This window comes from Piliocolobus tephrosceles, chromosome 8 (genome assembly GCF_002776525.5).
Source record: "Piliocolobus tephrosceles isolate RC106 chromosome 8, ASM277652v3, whole genome shotgun sequence".
Lineage (NCBI taxonomy): Eukaryota > Metazoa > Chordata > Mammalia > Primates > Cercopithecidae > Piliocolobus > Piliocolobus tephrosceles.
Window position 1 is genome coordinate 122,248,688 of NC_045441.1, and position 15,846 is coordinate 122,264,533.

The 15,846-nt window shown below is 38.8% G+C and overlaps 1 protein-coding gene across 3 annotated transcripts in view; it reads right to left on the reverse strand.

The window, feature by feature from the left end:
• Positions 1–15,846, reverse strand: part of CHCHD3 (coiled-coil-helix-coiled-coil-helix domain containing 3) — a 292,241-nt gene that overhangs the window by 274,843 nt on the left and 1,552 nt on the right. For all 3 annotated transcript variants that reach the window (XM_023207831.2, XM_023207830.2, XM_023207832.1), the window contains exon 2: positions 5,727–5,814. In XM_023207831.2, the coding sequence (XP_023063599.1) occupies positions 5,727–5,814 (88 nt within the window). The remainder of the gene's footprint in view (positions 1–5,726; positions 5,815–15,846) is intronic.

The window sequence follows — 15,846 nt, forward strand, 5'->3', positions numbered from 1 at the left end:
AAAGCAACTAAACTAGTACTCATTCACTACACTGTAACATTAAATATGCTTAGACCAAACTAGTAATTCCTTGAAGGTCAAAGATGGTGGCAATGCTACCACTTGTTGACTGATGGAACTAACCATGAAGTTCTTCAACCCTAGACCGTTGGCAGATTTCTTTTTCAGAGCAGAATATGCTGACTTAGAGAATTAGATTTAATGCCTTTAATTCAACAGCAATTACGTTTCTTACCATTAGGAACAGTCAGGCAAATCATCCATTATGGCCCACGAAAAAAGTACAGAATTGAGACACTGGCATCGACAAAGTTTCACATATTAAAAGTTGGAAACCTAGACGTTCAGTTCTTGTAACTCGAGTCAAAGGAATAAGCTTATTTTTTCTGAACTCTCCCTACAGTGTTATGTCTAAATGAGCCTTAAAGAGCTGTTTTAAAATAACTAGGAGGGCCAGATTCCGGGAGAAAAATACACGGAACTTATAGATGAATCTATTTCCCAAAATTGGCTGTTTAGTTTAGGCTGTGCTATTTCCTGCTCAAATTGGTTTCCTGCAATTTGTTAAGGCTGCCAAATACTTAGTGATCTCAGTGATATACTTAACACAAACTGGCAAATCTTTGTTATTTTTCACAATGACAAGAAATTTACAGAGAAACTTCTACAGTGAGGACAATAATAAAAGTTAGGTCATTTGTCTTGTTTTTTTCCAGATTCATCATTTTTACCTGATTGCCAGTAGCGTACGAAAACAACAAAACGTCTCCTAATATCATTTCCTGTTTCTTCGTATTGATTTGGGGACAGTTTCTTCAGTGGTAGGGTCAACCATGAGAGGCCTGACCTCATTATAAGCCAGAAAAACTAAAAGATCAGGTGGGAAAGGAAACAATCAATACCCAAAATTGATTTTTTAAAATCAAAAGATGCAAGATGTTAATGAAAAGGTAAGTTTATAACTATATGCAATGACATCTCCTTATGTCAGCCTAATAAGAAAATTATCTGGTGTAAAAAAGCAAACCAATATAGTTTAGATAACGCAGCAGAAAATGGGAGGCAGCAAGGACACAGTTAAGTTCTTTAGAGCACATTCATTTATTAAAGTGGCATTACAATCTGCTGTGTGTTACACAGTGTATTATTTTACCCAAACAGCTTTATATGCAAATACTTACTGCAACGAGCCATTGATCTGGTTCAAGATTTAGCAAAAAAATTATATTTTTTATGAAAAAAAGTTTCAGTAAAGTCTTCAGAGGAACCCACCTCCTTATAGTATAAAATGTATTCTCAAAACTATTTTTATGACAAAATTGAGTTCCTAGATACAGAAATCCTAGGGCTCTCAGTTCACCAAATACACTGCCCTATATTCACACATACGAATAGCCTAGGGCTGGAATGACTAAGAGTCCTGTGAGAAAGAAGGCTTTGTAATAAATACTTAAAATTCAACTCACATTTAATATATAATTTACTTCATACTGAAAAAATGTAAAAAAGGCGAGTGACACTTTTATCAATACATTTTTGTAGGCTTGAAAAATTATTTCGTAACACATCTAAATTTTAAATCATAAGAAATCTATTATTGAGTACTAACTAAAACCCCTAAATGAGGCAAACTCAGAACAGAACATAAATTTTCAGGCTTCCTGCTTTTATAAATCAATTTTTTTAATTCTAAGAAGAATAAATCTTTGTTAATTTACACATAGTCGAACTGCATTCTTAACCTAAAGCAAGATCATTTCAAAATAGCATGCTAAATCTTAGTTCTTTTCTTGGGTTAGGTTGGAATGGGTGAGAGAAATCATGTACTCAAAGAACCTGTCCTATGAGCCTTGTTGAGTCCTTTTCACATCATGGTGCAGACAGAAGATAAAAAGCACTGGTGTATTCTAGATCAGAGCTATGCAACACAACTGTCTGCAACAACAGAAATGCCCTATATCTGCACTGTCCAGTATGGTAGTCACAAGCCACATGCGGTTACTGAGCATAAAATGTGATGAGTGCAACTTGGGAGCTGAAATTTTCATTTGATCATTGACTTAATTTTCACCTAACTTTGAAGAGCCACATGTGACTAGTGGCTTCCATTTGAAGAGTGTAGTTCTAGCCTGACCACTAAAACACAAGATGGCATACTTTTTTTTTTTCTTTTGAGATGGAGTCTCACTCTGTTGCCCAGGCTAAAGTGCAATGGAGCAATCTCGGCTCACTGCAACCTACACCTCCCAGATTCAATCAATTCTCATGACTGTCTCCCGAGTAGCTGGGATTACAGGCATGTGCCACCACACCCAGCTATTTTTTGTATTTTTAGTACAGATAGGGATTCACCATGTTAGGCAGGCTGGTCTCAAACTCCTGACCTCAGGTGATCCGCCCACTTCGACCTCCCAAAGTGATGGGATTACAGGCATGAGCCACCAAACCCAGCCCACAAGACAGCATTCTAAGAGCTTTCAGTGCCCAGGCTGGTCACAGCTGGTCATGGACCACAGAATTAATCAGTCATTTCAAATGGGGAGTGAGAAGGGATGGGTCCCTCAGCAAAACCAGAGCTCCTCACATCAGTGTCATGCTCTTCGGGCCAGACACACCACAGAACTCACAGAAAATCTCTTGACCCATCCGCACTCTCTTAAAGCGTCAACACAACCCAAGAAAGAAAACATTTTCTCTCCTTCCACTCACTATTTGAGAGCCAATATGGGAAAAATTGAGAACAACCAATAATCACTTATAGACAACAGGTTCTTTCCTTAATTCAAGCAGAACATCACTAAAAAGCAGCTCCTTTGTTCCAACTAGTTTCTGTCATATCCTTTCAAAAGCAAGATGTCATTCAAATTAAAATAAGACAAAGCGGTTAACAGCATTTGCTCTGGAGTCAGACAAACTTGAATGTAACTCTCATCTCCTTTGCTCACCAGCTGTGTGACTTTAGGCAAAATAATTCATCACTTTAAGTGTCAGTTTCCTTCTACGTAAAATGGGTTATCACAGGTCCTTCTTCCTAGGGTTACAAGGATGAAATGAGATAAGACATACACAGGATTTAGCAGAGTACCTACCATGTAACAAATTTTGTTTAAGTGTCATCTGTCATTACTTCAGTATATTAAATCATCATCATCATCATCCTCACTCCTTAACACAGGAGGTAGGAAAAAAAATCTACCTACAACAAATCATACTTAGGACAAATTCCAATTTTAAATGTATCCATACATCATCATTCTTTTTTTAACACCAAGAAAATGTTTTAATTAAACTACAGAAACAATGGGTATAGCACAGAATATTCATAAGCAAAAAGATACATCACGTCATAAGTACTTACAAAGTTACAAACCATTTGCTTCCTTAACATTTTCCATATTTTAAGTTCATACATGTAGATATGAACAGATTCACCATTTTGAGGAAGAGGAGGAAGCAAGGGTACATTATCGTCAGCTAGATGTGCTCACTGTATGCAATGGTATTTATATGCAAGGCCCGAGTGACCGGAAGTGCAGTTGTTGGGCATTTTAATAAACTGGACAGCCATTTGTTTCTGCATGACAAGGCATCTTCTTAAGCCAAAATATTTGATAAACTTTATTTCAGTATCTCCTAGGTTTCTTTTATACTATGTTTCTACCTCCCTTATAGTCTTGTTATATATGCAGTTTATCTGCCAAAAAAAGAACTTTTTCCTATTTTTGCATCTTTTCAAAATACCTGGCTTACTTATTTGCATAACAGAAACATTCAATAAATGTCACCTGAATTAAACGTATAGAACTCTCCAAAATGAACAAAAGTAGCTACTTTTAAAATGGATAATGCCCATAAATTAATTCAACAAACAATAAGCACTTACCAAGAAGCAGGTACACTATCCTAGGAGCTAAGAATTCAGCTGTGAACAAACAGATGAGGAACAAGTTCCCTGGAGCTTATCTTCTAGTGAAGACAGCAGTCACAGTGAGTAAGTAGAGGAAGGGTGATAGGAGATGATGAATAATGTGATGATACTGGAAGGCAGACAGGGACCAGCCATGATATATGATGGAAGCCCAGGGAAGCAGCTCAGACTATATTCTGCATACCATGGAGAGCCACCACTGGGACACGACTTGACCTGATTTGCCTTTCTTCAATAGATTGTGAGGACTTCTGTGTGCACAGCACAGGGCGGAGGAGTGGAAGCAGGAGGCCAGCTAAGAGACTACTGCAGAAGACAATGGTTATCTATCTGGATTGGAGCTATAACAGAGGAGATTGATGCAAAAGGAACACATTTAAACATGTTTTAGAGATGGAGTTGACAAGACTAGCTAACAGTGTGATGTAAGGAGTAAGGAAAAAAGAAAACAAGGATGAATCCCCAAGAAGGGGCTTGACTACCTGTGCCATCTACTGGGAAAGACAGAGAAGAAAAGTAAGTATGGGGGTGAAAAAAAGGTTGATTTTGGATATGTTAAGTTGAGAAATCGGTAAGGGGAGATTTCAAGTAGGCAGTTGTCTATTATGTCTGGAATTTCAGAGAAAGGTCAGGGCTAGAGATATAATTTTGGGAGTCACAGGCATCTAGATAATGATTTCAAAACCGTACATTGGGACAAGATTACTTAGTAGAAATCAACAAAGAACCCTGGACTGAGGATTGCAAGAAGGGTGGAAGGAAAACCAAGAGTGTGGTCCAGAAGCCGAAAAAAGGGTTTCTAACAAGGAAGGCATGCTCACTTTCTATCTAGCATTAACTGTGAATCCTCAACTCTAGTACTAAACAAGAAGCTTCAAAGGGGTAAGAACTATTTCTTATTCACCTTGGTACCCTCTCCTCTAAACATATCAGAAGCTCAATTCATGTTTACTGACTTAATGATTAGTAAGCAGGCGATGGGGGGGTCACAATTGGCCCAAGTGAATGTCATTTGGGCAGGATCTCATCTTTCTCAATTTCACAGTCTATAGACAGATTTCCCCTTTCTGATAAGTACAGGAAAATCTCACTTAATCCAAAATTAATTATCCCAATTATTTTCTTGTTGCCATTTCACAATAAATAGCATATCTATCCATCAACTGGGCAGTACCAAGAACAGTACTGGACACATAGCTGGTGCTTAGTAAAATATTGGATAAACAGATGAGTGTGGCAGGAGAGAGAAAAGGGAGAAAAAACAGCATTAAGACTCTTATCCAGCAGGACCTACAGATAAAATTAGGCTTAATAATTCTTTATGGATTCCATTTGCCACCATATTTCCATCAATAACTGACTGTGACAAACTAAATCTTTTATAAACTTAGAAGAAATTTATTAGAAAATAAAATCATTTGGAACCCTTCACAATTTGAAAATAGCAAATCAATATTTTCTAAGTTCAATTTTTTTAATAAATATTTATTCCTAAATCTCTAATATCCCTATAAGCAATCCATTTTATACAAAAAGATATAAAGTAACTTTCCAAAGCCTAGTAGAGGATTCAGGAGTGGGAAGAGAAAATAAAATGTTCAAAGACTGTTTGAAAATAGTTTCATTCTTAGTACAAAACATTTTAAAAGAAACCCCGATACTGAGTTCTAATATTTCTTATAAAAAGCTAAACACCCAAATAATGAAAGACAGAATGCTAGAGAATTTGACTATTGAGTCAACTTTTTCCACTTATAATTTTTCTCCTAAAAACCCTAAAATTAAAATTCACCAATACCTGAGGCACCATAAGCACCAGAATACCGCGGAGACTTCGAACCAGATGGAGAGGATTCCTTCATTCGATCAATCACATTTTCCGAAAGCTGGAAAAGCAACATCAAAATAAAATCAATTATAAAAGAGCAAGAATGAAAACCAATGCAATAACATCCAAGTAATTTAGTCATCCATATCCATACATACGACGAATGGCCTAAAGAAATTAGGCTGAATCTAACAGCCATAAAACCAGAAGGAAGAATAATTTTAAGATTTCAAGATGCACCCCACAGCACTGCTCCTTTATTTTCTCTAATGCACTGCTAATTGTTCATTATAAATAACTACACTGTTCATTTTATACTGTGCACGAAATTGTAATCTCTGAGGAAATGTATGCTATCTAAACTTCAACTTTCCTCCCCTAATCCTACACACTTATTTATGCATTAACGGGCCTTAGCTCCTTCTCTCCCTCTAGTCCCGAAGGAAAGTGTTCCTTCCCCCTCCCCTCCCTCCCTCCTGTTCAAAGCTAACCACATACCATCGTTCTTTCAACAGATTTCATGATGCATCGACTATGTGCCAGAAACTAGGCTAGATTCTGAGTATTCAAAATTATCAAGTGCTTAAAGCATAATAGAATAAACAACCATCGGGCATTTAAATATAACACGAAGAGTGCTACCTGAGTGAGTCAGCATGTAATGGAAGTATACAGAAACCATAATGGGCAGCACATGTAGCCAGCCTTTGAAGACAGGGCTGGAGCAGAGGATTAGGGAAGATTTACAAGGTAAGGACGCGTAAAAGTTAGGAAGAGATGCAATGGGATCAAAGTGCTCCTGGGCGAGAAAAATCACATTAAAGTACAGATGAGAACCAGAATTTGCCACCGTTAGACATACAAGTGGAGATATCAAGTAGCCAGCTGGCAATAGAGCAGAGGCTCTGAGGAATACCCAGGCCCGCGGATTTGAGAGTCATCATTCCCACAGTTACTATCACGTCATCCTTTTTTATTTTCTTTATAGCACTTACCACTATCTGATATTTGCCTTTCACTAGAAAGAAAGCTCCGTGAAAGCAAGGATTTGGCTGTCCTATCGCTATATTCCCAGAGCCTCACTAAGCCTAGTTAATTGAATGAATGAATGAAACAATATGAATAAATGGCTGAAGCAAGAAAGTGGAAGGGGGCATAGTGAAAGACAAGGTGGGGAGGGAAGGTAGAGATTCCAGATTTTGAGGATTCTTACTGAACTCTTCAACTGAAACAGTTTGAACTTGATCCTGAGGGTACCTGAGCACTACTGAAGGATTTGAAGCAGGGGAATGGCACAATCAGATTAACACTTTAGGAAAATCACTCTGGCTACAGTGTAGAGAACAGATTGGAGGGGGACAAGAACAGAAGCAGGATCCCTGAAGGAGGCTAAAGGACCAATTAAGAAGCTATTAAGCATATGTCCACACAAAGACTTGCACAGGAATGTTCATAGCAGCATTATTCATAAGAGCAAGAGTGGAAATAAACACATGTCTATCTACGGTGAATGGATAAACAAAATCTTACATATCCATACAACAGAACACAACTCAGCAGTAAAGAATAGTAAAATTCTGACATATGCTACAGTGCAGATAGATCCAAAAATCATTAAGCTCAGTGAAAGAAGCAAACACAAGGGCCCACATTCAATGATTCTATTTATATGAAATATATGAAACACCCAGAAAAAGCATCCCTATAGAGTAGATAAGTAGTTGCCTAGAGCTGCAGTGGGAATAGGGATTAACTGTAAATGGGCACAAGAGATCTTATTGGGATGATAAAAATATTTTAAAATTGGCTTGTAGTGATGTTTGTACAACTCAGTAAATTTATCAAGTGTTGAATTGCTACTTGGGAGGCTGAGGAGGAAGGATCGCTTGAGCCCAGGAGGTCAAGGCTACAATGAGCTGTGATCATGCCACTGTGCTCCAGCTTGGGCAACAGAGCAAGATCCTATCTAGAAAAAAAAAAAAAAAAAGTGTTGGAATGTAAACTTAAAATAGGTGAATTTCATGGCATGTAAATTACTCTACAGTAATTTACTTTAATAAGCTTTAAAAAAAAAAAAAAAGCTATTATGGTAATCCAGGGGAGAACACACTTAAAAGGTATTTAGGATTTAAAATACTAACATTCACTGAGTGCTTATTATGTGCCAGGCGCTACACTAAGCTAGGCACTTCACTTACTTACTCCTTCACAGGCCTATGAGATAGATATTTTTATATCTCTATTTTATAGGCGAAAAAAACTGAAGCATAGCCGGATTAAATAACCGGCCCCGGATCAGATACTTTATCAGTAGCAGAGGAAGGATTCAAACCCAAAAAGTCTAAGTCTCAAGATCCCACTCAAACATCCCTCAGCATCACTACCCAATCTCTGAGTGGATGTGGGAGTAAAGCGGAAGTCATCAAGGAAGAGCCCAGGATTTCCATTTCAAGTAACTGAGTGATCCTCCTCCTGTATCAAGGGTCTTCTTCCCATTTCCACTTTCTGAACTCACCACTATCTGGTTTTTACCCTCAGTGCAACAATGAACATCCTCTGGTAGAAGTCACCAATGACCAAATAACTTTTGATATTTATGTAAATAAGTATTTCATATTTATAAAACGTCTTATTTATATGGCTTACCTTTAACATTCCCCTCTTACCTCTGGCCATTCCCCTCTTCTAGAAAGTCCTCCCTTGGCTTTTCTGACATCCTGCTGTCCTCGTTCTCCGAGGACTCTGGCCACGTCTTACCTCTTTTGCAGCTTCCCCTCTCCTGCCTACACTTCAATGCTGAAGGGCCCAACATTCTGTCTTTTGCCCTTATTCCTTTCTTATTCTATGTGCTCTTGTACTGGTACTCTCATCCAATCTCTTGATTTCTAACTGCTGTTGATAAACTAATAAATTCCATTAATAAATGTATTCGCTCGAGCTTGAGACCTATATCCCAGAAGCCCGGTCTCCGCACTGAACTGTCTAATGGAAACTTCCTTCTGGCAAACCAGAAGCACCTCACACCCAGTGTCCAAAATTGAACTCACGTTTGCCACAAATCTCTTCTTTCTCCTGCCTTCCTTACCTCATTAATGACACCACAAACACCCAGCTTCCTAAATTCAAACATAGGGCTTGTTCTCAACTCTTCTTTCCCTCTCCTTCTTAGCCATGACTTCATCAATCCCTAAATATTTAATAAATTCCTCTCTTCTCTCATCCCATTTCTCCTGCCCTAATTCCTGCTACCATCCGCCTAAAACGCAAATGTGATAATGGTAACTCCCTACTTCAAATTCTTCAATAGCTACTGTCTGTTTACAGAAAAATTCAAATTATTTGTACAGCATTCAAGACTTCATCATTTGGTGATGGCCTTAACTCTCCAACCTCAAATTCTACAGCTTTTTTTCCTTAGTATTTCATATCCTGTTCTACACCCATCTCCTTGCCTTTACACATGCCTACACTGCCTTCTCTCCTGGCCCCTTGGGAGGCAGTCACCTTTCAAGACCCAGTCTAAACATCCAAGTCTTCACTGACCAAACCAGTTGTCCACTCCCTTCCAACCCTGCCTACCTAAAGCTACCATTCCTTGTACCCACTGTTCCTTTCTCAAACTTCCAATACAGTCTCAATGAAAGAACAGGTATTAGCCTTTCCACATTCACCTTTCTGCCTTTCCACTAGATTGCAAGCTCCTATATACTAAGTCATTCATTCAACAGATGTCTCCCAGGCCAGGTACTAATCAAGGCCCTGTGATACATCAATGAACTAAATAGTCTATACCTGAACTGTTACTTCTATCTCAGGGCCCAAACCGGAATGGAAGTGAGATGGAAAAAAGAAAGGCTACAGATCAAATGCTGTGTGTGCTCTTTGAAGGAAAAAACTACAACTCCCTTCTCGGAAGACACGAAGACTTTCTATTTGAAAATGCCAGGGCCAGCTGCATCTTTCCAACAACTGACAGCCACTGGGAATGTTGCTGAAATTCATCTGCGAAGCTGAGATACATCCTAGGAAAATCCCTCTAAGACTGACTCAATCTATACTTGAAAAAAAAAGAGACCCTGAGTAACATTCAGTTACTGGCAGCATCAAGACCAGAAGCAGTAATTCCCAATCTCGAGTCTAATGCTCTACTATTAAATAACACACTCCTTCAATCCCATGCATGTAATAAAAATATATCACTTCCTCTTAAAGAGAAAAAAATGAGCTTTCATTTTTAGAATCTTAAAGCTATTTTAACTGATATATAATATATATAAATCTCAAAAATCAAGTGTTAGCAATAAGCTTTCATCTGAAAAGTTACTATTTTCATCTGAAAAAGTGAAAATATTTATCCCGAGAGATTTTGTGGAGGGATTTTAGTCTTTTGCACCATAAACTATAATTGACTACACAAATATTTGCTAAAGCTATTACCCATATAGCTCCAGCCACAGGGACTTTTTATTTCATTTTGGTTCATTCTTATCAACTGGGTCCTGAGCTTGTACTGACTCCTCCTCTGTAAGGTGCATGAGAACAAGGCCTACAGCTATTGCAGGCAGCAGCTGCCTAAGTCCTGGTATGGGTGGAGAACGTACTCATTTTTCTCTATCTATGTTCTCTGGGTAGTGGAAGTAGAATGTCTCTTTCAACCTAATCACTAATTTCTTGTCAACTTTTTTTTCTTTTTGAGGCTTCTCTGATGTCCCAAGTTGCTACTTAATGTCAAATTCTCGTATCAATTCAAAACATTTCCCAGTGGGGTGTTTGGTTATTGTTCAGTCAACTTATAAGCATGCACCAAAGTAGTACACACTAAGCCTATTGTAGGCTTCATAAACATACTGTAGGGTTGCCTTATTGAGAGTCCACCTTTCTCTTGTTCTTACAATCATTCAACAACTGTTTCCTTAGGCCCTTCCAAAGCAGCACCCATGGCCATCTACAGTTGCACCTCTGCCAGCTCCAAGCACTATTACCCTATTCCCAGTCTGCTCACAGCAATGTAGTTATGAGGCAATAGTCTTGCTGTGTTATCATCTGTATCCAAAGTCAATGCTCTCTGAGCTGACCTTCCCATTGCATTAGTAAGTTCAGACCTGCAGACTCACCTGATCTCCTCTGTGAACAGGGGTACTGACTCGTGAAGCAGCTGACAAGCTTTAGAGATGCTGACCAGGGTTATACACACAATCTGTAGCTGTAGAACAACTCATCTTTGTGATGAAAAATGACCCAAAATGGGGGTCGATGGTACAACATAAGCTTCTGCAATGGCAGCCTCTGTGTAAGAAGTAACTTGCGGTTGGGTGTGGTGGCTCACGCCTGTAATCCCAGCACTTTGGGAGGCCAAGGCGGGCAGATCATGAGGTCAGGAGATCGAGGCCATCCTGGCTAACATGGTGAAACTCCATCTCTACTAAAAATACAAAAAATGAGCCAGGCATGGTGGCACCTGTAGTCCCAGCTACTCGGGAAGCTGAGGCAGGAAAATCCCTTGAACCCAGGAGGCAGAGGTTGCAGTGAGCCAAGATCGCACCACTGCCTGGGCAACAGAGCGAGATTCTGTCTCAAAAAAAAAAAAAGTATCTTCCTGAGGAAACACATCTTTCCTGAACAGGGCACTTGTTTTAGAAAAAGCCTTTTCCTATATAATAACCTATACCTATTATACTTGCTTTCCAGACATCTCTGGAAGCTGCATCAAGGCAAATACCAAGGGCAATTTACAGAAATTATTTGTAGCAAAGAATAGTGAAATAACATAACCCCCACACACACTGATACTGGGAATTACACCCTGAGGTCCACAGACTGAGTAGTCCATGGATCAATTACTCAACTGCATGCAAAATTGTCGGCTTATTGCATGGTTCTGGCCAGAATCCACAGCTCACAGATCCACAGTGCTCTACGAACTAAAAGAACCACCATTCTAATATAAGGGGCAATCAAGAGAAGCACGTCTGCCGATATTCAGCCCACTGAACTTGACTGTCCACCCTATTCTCTATTGCTCCTAAAGACAAATTTAGGCAAACAGAGCTTGCCAAGTTTAAATTTGTAGTACTCACCACACCAATGTGCTCCACAGAGGGGGAAAGGGCAAGTGTCATCTCCTACAGTCTTCCCACTCATTTCTTCCTACCCAACTTGTTTGGTCCGATCCAAAATTCGTGCCAGAAACACCACCCGCCAATCCAGAAGACAGAATTTTCTCAGAAACAGGAGATTGGGTGAGATGGACAAACAAAGTATTTCTACTCCCAGGGAACAGAGTAAAAAAAGAGGAACTCTCCAGTGGCCCTTCTAAGAGGTAAAGTTACGAGCCATATGAGACAAACAAATCAGCTTCCTGCCTCCAGAAGTTTCTCTTATCTTCTTCCAGATATGTCCTAGCAAATTGATTCAAGAACTCAGACCCATTTTTCTCTGTTGATCCTCCTTCCACTTAGCATAAGTCATTTTCTGTGAGGATTAGTTTGCTTTACAATTACCTTTTTAAGACATAGGCTCCAAAAACTGCCACTATTATGTGGGAGAAATTACTCCCAAATAGTTACTTAAGGGAAAGGAGGAGAGGGAACCCATACACATGTTCATAGATATATATGAAATATGTAATTCTTTTAGCTTAGGTTTGTGTTTCTTTACATTTGTCATTAGTAGAAACCATTATCTCTACCTTTATAAAATCCTAGACAACTTAAGATGGTACTCAGCCCAAAAACTTCATAGAATCTAAAGCTGAAAGAAACGAATCACCTACTACTTAACTAAATTATTTGCACAATATTCCTCAACACTCCCAATGGCTGACCCAATTTGTAGTCTCTGATAACATACTCTCTTCAGAATCCTCAGTAATACCCCATATTAAGTAATCTCTTCATTTACAGTCTCTCAACTGCCAACACTTCCCAAAGCATGAGTTATGTTCCATATTAAGTATCCATACTGCCATAACTGGCTCCTGTTAATTTCAGCTTGCAACTGTAAGGCCCAGCTGCTGACATTCATTTATGTCTGGAAAGCATGATAAATATATCTTTGAAAATGATACTCACTGAAGTTGACATTTGCTCTGGAAGAGTTCACTCACAGCTTTGATGTTTCAGATAAACTTGCGAAAGATTGAGTTGTAAGCACACTTTCCAAGCAGGCACGGCAGGTGCCCATAAAAATCCTATCAACCACATGTAATATGAGTAATGAAAATGCTTGGTCTTTCCATCTCTAGGAATTTAGTTTAGCCTTGCGAAGAGGGCAAGGCAAAAGAGTGACCTTTCATTCAATCCATATGAGTAGTTTCAGATTCAAAGTTGGAATCAGGCGTAAAAATACAGGTTATTTTTATGGAAGACGGAAGAAAAGCTATCAGTTGCTAAGGATAAAGGAAAAAAACAAGACCCTACAAATACCATGAAAAATAACACCTGGTAGGTGAGAAGAAACTTTAAACTTAAAATTTGAAGTAGGTCCTTTCATAGATAATTAAGGACCTCAACGATATAGAGAAACACAATCTATTAATAAATTCAGCCAGGTGTAGAGGCTCACACCTGTAATCCCAGCACTTTGGGAGGCCACAGTGGGCAGATCACTTGAGGTCAGGAGTTTGAGACCAGCCTGGCCAACATGGTGAAAATCCCCTCTACTAAACATACAAAAAAGTTAGCAGGGCACGGTGGCACACGCCTGTAATCCCGGATACTTAGGAGGCTGAAGTAGGGGAATCACTTGAACCGAGGAGGCGGAGGTTGCAGTGAGCTGAGATCGTGCCACTGCCCTCCAGCCTAGGCGACAGAGCAAGACTCATCTCAAATAAATAAACATTCAGCATAGTTACCAAAAGCCTTATGTTGTTCACTAAATGTTATTCTTTACACATTAAAATAAGTTATGACTGAGCCTGGTGGAGCGGCACATGCCTGTAGTCCCAGAGAGTGGGGCAGGAGGATAGCTTGAGCCCAGGAGTTGAGACCAGCTTGGGCAACACAGGGAGACTCCAACTCAAAGAAAGTTCATAATTGCCAACATATTTATATTAAGGGAATGAACCCAAGTCATTATATGAAAAAAAAAAATGAAGATCAAATTATAAACGCTCCTTGGTTTACAATGGATTTTGCTGAAGGTAATGCCAGAAGCTGAGTTTACTGAACACTTGTCACTTCCACACCATCAAAAAATCCTAAGTCGAACCATCCTAATAGGAGACCATCTGTACTATCTTTAACGGTATAACAGAACACAGAATTAGTTTTCCAGTAGGGACTGACTCTGTTGAATTAATAAGCTTGGTAAACGTTCATTTCTTACAACCAATGACATAAATGCTAGACAACTGGGCAAAGTTGGAAAGTTTTCTTCAGCCAAGTTAAACTAACCCAACTGTAGTTCAAAAACTGAAGTTTGGTGCCTCATCGGCACCATGTTTTAACAAACTAAGCTAAAAACAATGACTTATGTACATCCTGAGAATGCAGTTTCTTATCCTTTTCCATGTCTCAGAAGGAAACAATGTGACTGTTTAAAGCCAAGAAAAATATAAAGAAATAAAAACCATCTACAACAGACCTAGACAAAAAAACACCCTCAATTAGGACATAATGCAATACTCCCATTTCCCAGTCCATACCCTTTTAGGTACACCTGTTGGGGCACAACATGCTCTTATTTTTATTAAAATTTGAAGTTCACATAAGTTCATGTGTCCATTCTTTTGAACAGCTCTAATAACAGCTACTACTCACAAGTGCAAACACTGTCGAAGTACTAGACACTGTGCTAGATACACATTATGTCAAATTCTCAAAGTAGGCTGCTTTATCCAGAAATACTAAATACGGAAACATGATGAAAAGTGACTTGTCCAGAGCCACACAGCTAGTGAGAGGCAGAGACAGAATCCAACCCAGGTGTGCTTGGTTTCAAGGCACATGCTCTTTCCATTTTCAAAGACTCATAACTTTGCATGTGAAAGGAACCCTATCATAATAATGGCTGCCTTTTTAATGAAAACCTACAATGTGCCAGGTGCTTTACATACCTTACCTCATCTTCTTACAACAACCAGTCAAGGGAAGTGATGGTATTACCCTTTATGTATAAGGAAATAATACGAGAAGAAGTCAGTTGTCCAAGGCCACAGGCTAATACCTAACCTGCGATTTAAATGGATGTCTGCTTAACTCAAGCCAAGAAAAATACTAAGATCAACTGAAAACATTTACAAAAGAGCAAGACAAAAACCACACAGGCAATCACGTTAAGTAATAAATATCTAACCTGAGATTTAAACTGTCTATTTAATTACAAGTTGACACTCTTTCTATCATGAGCTCAAAGAAATCAGAATGACCTCTGTGTACCCAATACTTCAATGGATGTCACTTCTACAGGAAACTGCAACAGGCTAAGTATGGCTACAAGAAACTTACAGTGCCACCAGACTCACAGGATTTCAGGACTGGAAAACATCAGAGATCTGAGAGATGTACTCAGTCCCATTATTTTGCAGATGAGAAAACTGAAGCTCAGGGAGACTGCAAAACACTCATGTAAAAGGAGATTTGAAGCAATGGAGACCAGCGCAAGCGCATTCCAGGTGAAGGGTATATTCTGAAGAAAAGCACAGAGGTCAAAATGAGCATGCCTGAACTGTAGCAATACGGATAAAATGTACTATATGAGAAAGAAAAACAAATGAAGAATGCTGTCAAGTTTACGACCAAAGGACATTTCTTTTTAAAAAACAAAAATCTTAAAAAGGTTTTTTAGACAATTTTTCCATTTTAATAGAATACATATCCCTGCTGTCACAGTTATTCCATCCAACCTTATCTAATATTTGATATGAATCTCTGTGCTGTGGCCACATTCTTTCAATTTTGTTTGCTGTTAGCACTGTGTCTGTACTAAAGCATGAGAATATGGATTTATACATTTTTTTCTAACCAATGTCTTCTCACCCAAAACTTATTTTGCTTTGTCTTTTAATTATTTTTCACCCTGAGTGGCATACCGAAGGCCTAATGGCAAGTCTTAAAATCTCTGCATAAAACTTAAAAGTTTACAGTAATTT